This window comes from Danio rerio, chromosome 25, assembly GCF_052040795.2.
Source record: "Danio rerio strain M-AB ecotype USA chromosome 25, GRCz13ab, whole genome shotgun sequence".
NCBI classification, from domain to species: domain Eukaryota; kingdom Metazoa; phylum Chordata; class Actinopteri; order Cypriniformes; family Danionidae; genus Danio; species Danio rerio.
In genome coordinates this window covers 2,392,501-2,403,182 of record NC_141045.1, presented here as the reverse complement: position 1 = coordinate 2,403,182, position 10,682 = coordinate 2,392,501, and the positions used below count along the sequence as shown (strand labels likewise).

The window sequence follows — 10,682 nt, the reverse complement described above, 5'->3', positions numbered from 1 at the left end:
GCATTGATATGTGGTTGCTATGGTGTTCTGTGCGGTTGCCAGGGCATTGTTATGAGGTTACCAACACATTCTGATTTGTTAAATTATTATTATCATTGTTTTTAATTGTGGTTACCTTCTTATTGTTCTGCAGCTGTTTTAAATTTTAGTTTTAAGTGTGGTTGCTAGGCAATTGCTGGTTGCTAAGGGGGTTTTCCCAGGTTTTGTTAATGTATTATCTAATGCATTGCTATGCAGTTGCTATGGCATTGCTATGTGATTAATATATTAAACATGTTCTTGGTGGTTGCTAGGCCATTGCTGGGTGATTGCCAAGGTAACTTTCTTGGGTTTTGCGGTAAAATGTTTTAATGTATCATGTAATGCTATAGCATTGCTATGTGTTAAATGTGTACTTGGTGGTTGCTAGGCCATTGCTGGTTGGTTGCTAAGGGCGTTTTCCTAGGTTTTGTGGTAAAGTGTATTATCTAATGCAGTGCTATGCAGTTGCTATGGCATTTCTAAGTGTTAAATATGTTACATGTGTTCTTAGTGGTTGCTAGGCCATTGCTGGGGGGTTGCTAAGGGCATTTTAATGCATTGCTATGTAGTTGCTATGGCTTTGCTATGAGATTAATATATTAAATGTTCTTGGTGGTTGCTAGGCCATTGCTGGGTGGTTGCTAAGGATGTTTTCCTGGGTTTTGCTGTGAAATTTGATAATGTATTATAATGCATTGCTACGCAGTTGCTATGGCATTTCTAAATGATTAATATATTACATGTGTTCTTGGTGGTTGCTAGGCCATTGCTAGGTGGTTGCTAAGGACATTTTAATGCATTGCTATGCAGTTGCTAAGCAATTTGTATGTGATTAATATATTAAACGTGTTCTTGGTGGTTGCTAAGGGCGTTTTCCTGGGTTTTGCGGTAAAGTGTATTATCTAATGCAGTGCTATGCAGTTGCTATGGCATTTCTAAGTGATTAATATATTACATGTGTCCTTGGTGGTTGCTAGGCCATTGCTGGGTGGTTGTTAAGGGCATTTTAATGCATTGCTATGCAGTTGCTATGGCGTTGCTATGTGTTTATATACATTACGTGTGTCCTTAGTGGTTGCTAGGCCATTGCTGTGTTGTTGCTAACAGGGTTTTCCCGGGTTTTTTGCTGAGGTCTCCTGGGTGTTTTTTAATGATTTTCTTGGTTGCTGCAGTATTGTTTTAGGTTTTTTCTAGAGTGTTGCTGCATGGTTGCTAAGGTTTTTATAGCTCATTGTGGTTGCTAGGATGTTACTAAGGCTCGCTAAGTGATTTATAGATAACTTTTTGGTTGCTGCAAAACTCTTTTAGCCGGTTTCTAAGGTGTTGCTTGGTGGTTCCTACAGTGCTTCATTGCTCTTTGTGGTTGCTAAGATGTTGCTAAGGTCTTCTGGGTGTATTTAATCAACCCTGCATTATTCTTTTAGCTAGTTTCTAAGGTGTTGCAGAGAAGTTTTGTTGCTCTTTGTGGTTTTTAAGGTGTTGAGTCTTCTGAGTGTTTTTTAATGAACTCCTGTGTTGCTGCAGAATTGTTTTAGGTGGTTTCTAAGGTGTTTCTGCGTGGTAGCTAAGGTGTTTATTGCTTTTCGTGGTTACTAATGTGTTGCTGAGGTCTTCTTAGTGTTGTTTAATATTAATAATAATAATAATTCCTTATGTAACGGAGGCCAGCTAGTGTGTGCTGTGCAGGTAAACCTCACTCCTCTGACCTCTAAAGGTGCCCTAGCGACAGACACTAGAGGTCATGGTCTTTAGCCTCCTTGTTAGAGCAACCGACTCCCATGCGGAAGGTCGCCGGTTCGATCCCAGCTCAGAGCGGGTTGGGTGGCGTAGGACCGGCGGGGTTACATTGGTGCCGTGACCCGGATGGGAGTGAGGTTTAGGGGGGTGAGTGTAACGGAGGCCAGCTAGTGTGTGCTGTGCAGGTAAACCTCACTCCTCTGACCTCTAAAGTTGCTCTAGCGACAGACACTAGAGGCCATGGTCTTTAGCCTCCTTGTTAGAGCAACCGACTCCCATGTGGAAGGTCGCCGGTTGGAAACCAGCCGGGAGAGGGTTGGGTGGCGTAGGACCGGCGGGGTTACACTTACATTTATATAGTTCTTTTCTGGGCATTCAAAGCACTTTACACAATGGGGGGGAATCTCCTCATCCACCACCAGTGTGCAGCATCCACCTGGATGACGTGACGGCAGCCATTTTGCGTCAGACCGCACACCAGCTGATTGGTGGAGAGGACAGAGTGATGAAGCCAATTGGAATATGGGGAGGCTTAGGAGGCCATGATGGACAGAGGCCGGTGGGCAGGTTTGGCCAGGATGCCGGGATTTTTAACGACCACAGAGAGTCAAGAGCTCGGTTTAACGTCTCATCCGAAAGACGGCGCTTACTGAGCAGTATAGAGTCCCCATCACTAAACTGGGGCATTAGGACCCACACAGACCGCAGGCTGGGCGCCCCCTGCTGGCCTCACTAACACCACTTCCGGCAACAACCTAGCTTTCCCATGTGGTCTCCCATCCAGGTAGTGACTCGGCGCAGCCCTGCTTAGCTTCAGTGGGCGACCATGTGAGAGTTGCTGAGAGCTAGCTGCCGTTTATTGAACTCTTGTGTTGCTACAGACTTTTTGTAGGTGGTTGCTTGGTGGTTAGGGTGGTTTTACATCCAGAATCTTGCTATGAAATGCATTCAGGCATTATGTATAGTGTGTATTTGCTATCATGTGGTTGCTAGGGTATTCTAGTTGGTTGCCGGGTGCACATAGTGTTACGAGTGTATGTTTTTTGCCGTAAAGGGGTGATTCACCGCGAAAAATGAAGAAATTTTGAGGAAGAAAATCTGAAGAAAGCTGAAAAACTGTTGACTTCTATAGAAGGAAAAGCATCAATGGTTACAGGTTTCCAGCTTTCTTCAGAATATCTTCATTTGTGTTCAACAGAAAAAAGGAAACTTGTAAAGCTTTAAAACGAGTGAAGAGTGAATAAATGACGACAGAATGTTCATTTTTGCATGATCTGCCCCTTTAAGCAAAAAAAAAAACACCCTCTAAGAGTGCTGACATCTGTGTGTAAACATAAACAGAGTCACTCTCCAAATAAAAACAGAAGTTTATGAAAAATATGCATGCTGCCTGACCGACTCTCAAGAGTGTATCCCATGATCCTCTGCAGAGCCGGAGTCTAAAGCTGCTGTATTCATGTCTTGAGAGACTGGTTTGCTCAGGGTGGTCTTTTGAGACCGAGCCATAATGTCCCCTTTCTGTGGTGTCCTTCAGAGCGGCGCAGAGAGAAGAAGAGCGCTGGGCGACGGCGTTATGCAATCCGTCTTTGCCCCTCAGCAGCCTCCCGCTCTGTGTTTTGTGAATGGGAGCGAGAGGGAGGTGCTGGGAGGAGGAGTTGGACTTGGACCATCCAGGCTGACTGACGGCTTCCACGAAAACCAGAAAACCTCCACATTAGACGGCAAAACCTGAGACTCTACAGGACTCTTGACTGCTGCCGGCTGCCCTGCAACATCCTAATGAAAGGTGAGCATGTTTTGTCACGCTTGTTCTCGGCTGCTGCAGGGCTGTGCACTGAGAAACCCAACAGTCATAGTTATCAAATCAAATGAGCGTAGTTTACTCAAAATTTACAGAAAGTTGATTCTACTCATTTGAAAAGAGTGTTGAATTCAGTGTTGAAGGTAATGAGTTCATTAAATACCTCATTACTTATATGGAGTAAGTTCACAGCACTCATATACATTAGTTGTTCAACTCAAATGGTTTGTTGCAATCGGTTTCCTCAAACGGTTTGAGTTGCCTTAACTTATTGGGTTTACAGTACTCAGTCAGTTTGAGTTCTCTTCGTTTATTGGGTTTTACTGTGCTCAAACTGCTTTGTGTACCCAAATGGATTAAGTTCACAGAACTCATTAGGATTAGTTTAGACTGAAATGGCTTGTTGCAATCAGTTTCCTCAAATGGTTTGAGTTACCTTAACTTTTGTGGTGGTACAGTGTGTATGACATTAATATGTCACATGACATTTATAGGTACATGCAAGATTAAAACTGACATGTGGATTTGGTTTGTCACTGCTACACTGCAAAAATACTCATGTTTCAAGCCCAAATTAAATCAAGAAGCCTTTTCTAGACAGGCAAAACATAATGTCTTGTTTTAATATTTAATAATATGCTAAAATAAGTGCATTTTTAATTAAAACAAACTAAATAATCTGCCAATGGGATAAGAAATATAATATATAAAAGGATGGACAAGATTATTTTGCGTACCCCATTGGTAGATTATTTTCCTTGTTTTTTTTTTTTATGTACTTAATTTTGGCTTATTATTTATTAAAACAACTCAGTTATTTTTGATTATCTAGAAAATGCTTCTTGATTTAGAGTTAATAAAATACCTCATTACCTCAACTTAACTGGAATAAGTTCACAGCACTGGTTTGAGTTACCTTAACTTACTGGGTGTAATGTGTTTGCATGACATGTAAAGGTACATGCAAGAATAAAACTGACATGTGGATTTGGTTTGTCACTGCTACACTGCCAAAATACACTTGTTTCAAGCCCAAACTAAATCAAGAAGCATTTTCTAGACAGGCACAACATATTGTCTTGTTTTATTATTTAATAATATTCAATAACCAAGTGCATTTTTAATTAAAACAAACTAAATAATCTGCCAATGGGATAAGAAATATATTCTTGATTTAGAGTTAAGAAATACCTTATTACTTCAACTTAACTGGATTAAGTTCACAACACTTATATAATTTAGTTTTTTTTAACTCAAACAGTTTGAGTTGCCTTAACTTATTGGGTTTACAGTACTCAGTCAGTTTGAGTTCTCTTCATTCATTGGGTTTTTACTGTGCTTAAACTGCTTCATTTACTCAAATTGATTAAGTTCACAGAACTCAGTAGGATTAGTTTGGGCTTAAACGGTTTGTTGCAATCAGTTTCCTCAAATGGTTTGAGTTGCCTTAACTCACTGGGTTTTGCAGTGTGTGTTTGCATGACATTTATAGGTACATGCAAGATTAAAACTAACATTTGGATTTGGTTTGTCACTGCTACACTGCCAAAAATACTCTTGTTTCAAGCCCAAACTAAATCAAGAAGCATTTTCTAGACAGGCAAAACATAATGTCTTGTTTTAATATTTAATAATATGCTAAAATAAGTGCATTTTTAATTAAAACAAGCTAAATAATCTGCCAGTGGGATAAGATATTAAAAAAATTTATTTTTAAAATATTTAAATATTTAATATTTAAAAAGGATAGACAAGATTATTTTGCGTACCGCATTGGTAGATTATTTTCCAAAAAAATAACTTAATTTTGGCACATTACTTCTTAAAACAACACAATTATTTTTGCTTACCTAGAAAATGCGTCTTCATTTAGAGTTAATGAAATACCTCATTACCTCAACTTAACTGGAGTAAGTTCACAGCACTGGTTTGAGTTACCTTAACTTACTGGATGTTACAGTGTGTGCTTGATGTGTTTGCATGACATTTATATGTACATGCAAGAATAAAACTGACATGTGGATTTGGTTTGTCACTGCTACACTGCCAAAATGCACTTGTATCTAATCCAGATTAAATCAAGAAGCATTTTCAAGACAAGCAAAACATATTGTCTTCTTTTAATATTTAATAATATGCAATAACCAAGTGCATTTTAAATTAAAACAAGCTAAATAATCTGCCAATGGGATAAGAAATATAATATTATATCAAAAGGATGGACAAGATTATTTTGCCCACCCTATTGGTTGATTATATTCCTTGTTTTATGGAAAAATTAACTTAATTTTGGCACATTACTTCCTAAAACAATACAATTATATCCGCTTGTCTAGAAAATCCTCCTTGTTTAAGGAATTTGTAGATATTTGGACTACAAACCAGAGAACAATCTAAGAAGAGGTTGAAGTTGACATGTTTTATGCATCTTTATTCCTTCAGCTTAGTCCCTTATTTAGCAGGTATTGCCACAGTGGAATGAACCACCAACTATTCCAGCGTATATGGATGCTTTTTCAGCTGCAACCCAGTACTGGGAAACACCCATAAACTCTCATTCACACACACACACACACACACACACACACACACACACTCATATACTATGGCCAATTAAGTTCATCATTAGTTCAGCATCAATTCCCCTATAGCGCATGTGTTTGGACTGTGGGGGAAACTGGAGCACGCCAACATGGGGAGAACTTGCAAACTCCATACAGAGATGCCAACTGACTCAGCTGGGACTTGAACCAGTGACCCTCTTGCTGTGAGGCGACAGTGCTGACCACTGAGCCACCGTGCTGCTATGTGTATGTATATATATATATATATATATATATATATATATATATATATATATATATATATATATATATATATATATATATATATATATATATATATATATATATATATATATATATAATTTAAAAAAAGAGTTTCAAATTATTGTAATCTTTCCAAAGACATTCATCTTATCTTTCTGTTATATTAGTTTTATTAAGACATATGATCACAGATTGCTTGTCTTTAAGCAAGGATGCATTACATTGATCAAAATTGACAGAATATTTATAACATTAGCAAAGATTTCGGTCGAAGAAATGCAGATTTTCAGCATTGCTAATAGTTTTGAGTGGCAAACCAGATCATTAGAATGAAGAATCCAGTGACACTGAAAGCTAAAAAGTAAACCTTCAATTACAGGAATAAATCAGATTTTACAATAAATTCACATGGAAAACCGCTATTTTGGATTGTAATAATATGTTCACATTATTACTGCATTGATTAAATACATTTGTAGTGTATATTTTACCGATTTAATGCAAAAAATGGCAGCTAGCTTTTACATGTTCGCTCAAGCTAAGAGCTAAGCAGCCTGCGCCCAGGCAGAGCCACTGCTCGCTGCAGAGCCACTTGGGCTCTAATGAGGGGGAGCTTGAGCTCCAACTCCTCCTCCTGTAAGCTGTTTTAATGCGTACACCCAACCCACCCCTAACCACAACCCCCAGTGACATCACTTGTAGTGGAAGTGCATACCCAAGTGGCTCTGCAGTGAGTACCACTTGGGATGGTAGACCACCACAAGCTAGCTTGCTGCCGGATGTGGTGTTAGCGAGGCCAGCAGGGGACGCTCAACCTGTGGTCTGTGTGGGTCCTAACACCCCAGTATATTGATGGGGGCTCTATACTGCTCAGTGAGCACTGTCTTTCGGATGAGACGTCAAACTGAGGTCCTGAGAGATTGTTAAAGGGTTTAACCCACGGCCTTCTGTCCATCATGACCTCCTAACCATCCCCATATAATAATTAGCTTCATCACTCTGTCTCCTCTCCACCAATCAGCTGGTGTGTGGTGTGCGGTCTGGTGCACTATGTCCACTATGCCCTATACACTATTATTATTATTATTATTATTATTATTATTATTATTATTATTATCATTATTATTATTGTTGTTGTTGTTGTTGTTAATATTATTATTATTGTTATTATATTATTATTATTGTTATTATTATTATTATTATTATTATTGTTATTATTATTATTATTGTTATTATTATTATTATTGTTGTTATTATTATTATTATTATTATTATTATTATTATTATTATTATTATTGCTGTTGTTGTTGTTATTATTATTATTATTATTATTATTATTATTATTATTGTTGTTATTATTATTATTATTGTTATTATTATTATTGTTATTATTATTATTGTTGTTGTTGTTATTATTATTATTATTATTATTGTTGTTGTTATTATTATTATTATTATTGTTATTATTATTATTGTTGTTGTTATTATTATTATTATTATTTTTATTATTATTATTGTTATTATTATTAATATTATTATTATTGTTGTTGTTGTTGTTGTTGTTATTACTATTATTATTATTATTATTATTATTATTATTATTATTGTTATTATTATTATTAATATTATTATTATTATTATTGTTGTTGTTGTTGTTGTTGTTGTTGTTGTTATTATTATTATTATTATGATTATTATTAGTAGTAGTAGTATTATTAGTATTAATATTATTAATTACACTAGTGGTACACGGACTTACTTCTACTGGTATGCGGAGGAATCACTGAGTAGTGAAAGAAAAAGTAAATACAATTTTAATAATTTGATGCGTTCGATAACCCTGATGTGATCAGCATTGGCTGCTCTCTAAAGCTTACGATTGAAGCGATGTGTTTAGAATGTTTACTTTAGATGGTTTGCTTGTCATAATCTTTTTCTCATGAGACGCATCAGACAAATTACTTTTAAATCTGAGCACAATTTCCATTTTAGTCTCTTTCAAGATCATACAGTTGAAGTCAGAATTATTCGTCCTCCTAATGATATTTAACAGATTCAGTAATTTTTCACAGTATTTCCTCTAATATTTGTTCTTCTGGAGAAAATGTTATTTGGTTTATTTCGGCTAGAATAAAAGCAGTTTTTAGTTTTTTTAAAACTCATTTTAAGCTCAATATTATTCGCCCCCTTAAGCAATACTAGTTTTGGATTGTCTCCAGAGCAAACCACTGTTACACAATGACTTGCCCAATTACCCTAACTTTACCCTAATTACCCTAGTGAAGCCTTTAAATGTCACTTTAAGCTGTATAGAAGTGTCTTGAAGAATATCTAGTCTAATATTATTTACTGTCATCATGACAAAGATAAAATAAATCAGTTATTAGAGATGAGTTATTAAAACTATTATGATTAGGAAAAATTACAAGGGGTATAATAATTCTGATTTCAACTGTATGCAATAAAACATTTTTGACCTCACTAGTATAATTGTTAGATATAAGTATTAGTGGTATTAGAGGTGTGGTCTCACGGTTCGGTTCCGATTATCATGCCGCCGATTCGGTTCAATTCGATATCTCACTGCATATACGACGCTTTCCATGTATTTTCTTCACAGCACAGCAGTTCTTGTAATAAAATATGTTTATATACTATTTGTAATACAATTTTGTCCTTTAATATAAACAGTCAGATATATAAACTAAACCTTTAAACAACACCAGCATTTATAGCAAATAAACAAATATAAATATCCCGCTGGCTTTCCGAGGCGCCTAGCAAGTTCTTTCTTGCACCCCACAATTGGTCACACGCTCAACAGAAAGGGCTGCGATTGACTCTTACGCGCTGTTCACAGATAAGTGATACTGATAAACGGCAGCGGCGATAACAGCTGATCCATGATAAACACGGTGGAGAAAACTTATCAAATTTATCAATATCGGTTCAGTAATACATCATAACCGGTTATTACGTACTGACTTCGTTTATCTCCTATGCGCGATGTTGCAATACTATGGCGAAGGAGAGAGAAATGCTGTAAAACTCCATCATTACCCCTCTCTCTCTCTCTCTCTCTCTCTCTCTCTCTCACTCTCTCACTTTGGACATTTGACCCGCTGGTGGGTTTGTTAGGTAACTTTTCCTCTCCTCTCGGCTGTTAAAGCGATATTTGTGGATCCAGACACGAGCGTGCCTGAGGTGTGAGTTTTCTCCACTTTGTCTAATATGGATTACCTGTGATAACCGCGTACTTGTACTTGTACTTAAGCCTGGGTCTCTAGAACTTCATACACCTTTGCTTGTCGATTTGCCGCTGAGAGTCGCTCATGTGAATGAGGCTTGATGGATTATATCAACCTTGCAATCACCCCACAAATCTTCATTTATTCATTTTCCTTCGGCTTAGCGGAATGAACCATGATTCCAGCATGCTTTACACAGCGGATGCCCTTCCAGCTGCAACCCAGTACTGGGAAACACCCATACACACTCATTCACACACAAACACTATGGCCAATTTGGTTTATTCAAATCACCTATAGCGCATGTGTTCGGAGCACACAGAGGAAACCAATGCCAACACGGGGAGAACATGCAAACTCCACACAGAAACGCCAACTGACCCAGCCGAGCGTCTTGCTGTGAGGCTACAGTGATAACCATTGAGCCACCGTGCCACCACATGTTCTCCATTTGTGTTTCATTTCTGATTTTATCTTGTGAATCTGATTAGTTTTTTCTGTATATGTTGTAATGCATGATTATATTGATGTTCAGTTTCCTGCACAGATCTATGATTTCGCTTGCAGAACTGATTGCATTATTGTAAGCCACAGGTACTATTTTTATTTGCCTATATTTGTTTTTGGACTTTTTTTTTTTATATATATTTTATTTATGAGATAACGGCAACCTTTTTTATGTTCTACCAAAAAATCTTCAGAAAGTGAGAGTACATTTACAGCAAAATTTCATTTTTGGGTGCACTGTTCCTTTAAAGAGGCTTATTTATAGTCCCTATATCCTTATAGTATCTTTAGGGAATCCAAGCACAATTTTTAGATCTCACTTGACACTCTAGAGGAGATATGTGAGATTGACAGACTGCTGAGACAGTACAGAGATCTACAGTAAGTGCATTTCTCCTTCTCTTTGTTAGTTTTGTGTAATACGAGCACCGTTTGGCCCTGTGTACACCTGGTGTTTGCATGTGTTGAGATGTGTCTCTTCTGACCACATGTTTTCAGAATTCGTTCAGACCTTTGGTTTCAGCAACATCGCATTAAACC

The 10,682-nt window shown here is 37.2% G+C and overlaps 1 protein-coding gene across 2 annotated transcripts in view; it reads left to right on the top strand.

Moving 5' to 3' along the window:
- Positions 1-3,469: 3,469 nt before the first annotated feature.
- Positions 3,470-10,682, top strand: part of slc6a13 (solute carrier family 6 member 13) — a 46,404-nt gene continuing 39,191 nt past the window's right edge. For both annotated transcript variants that reach the window (XM_087311525.1, XM_087311524.1), the window contains exon 1: positions 3,470-3,544. In XM_087311525.1, the coding sequence (XP_087167651.1) occupies positions 3,538-3,544 (7 nt within the window). In that variant the 5' untranslated portion in view covers positions 3,470-3,537. The remainder of the gene's footprint in view (positions 3,545-10,682) is intronic.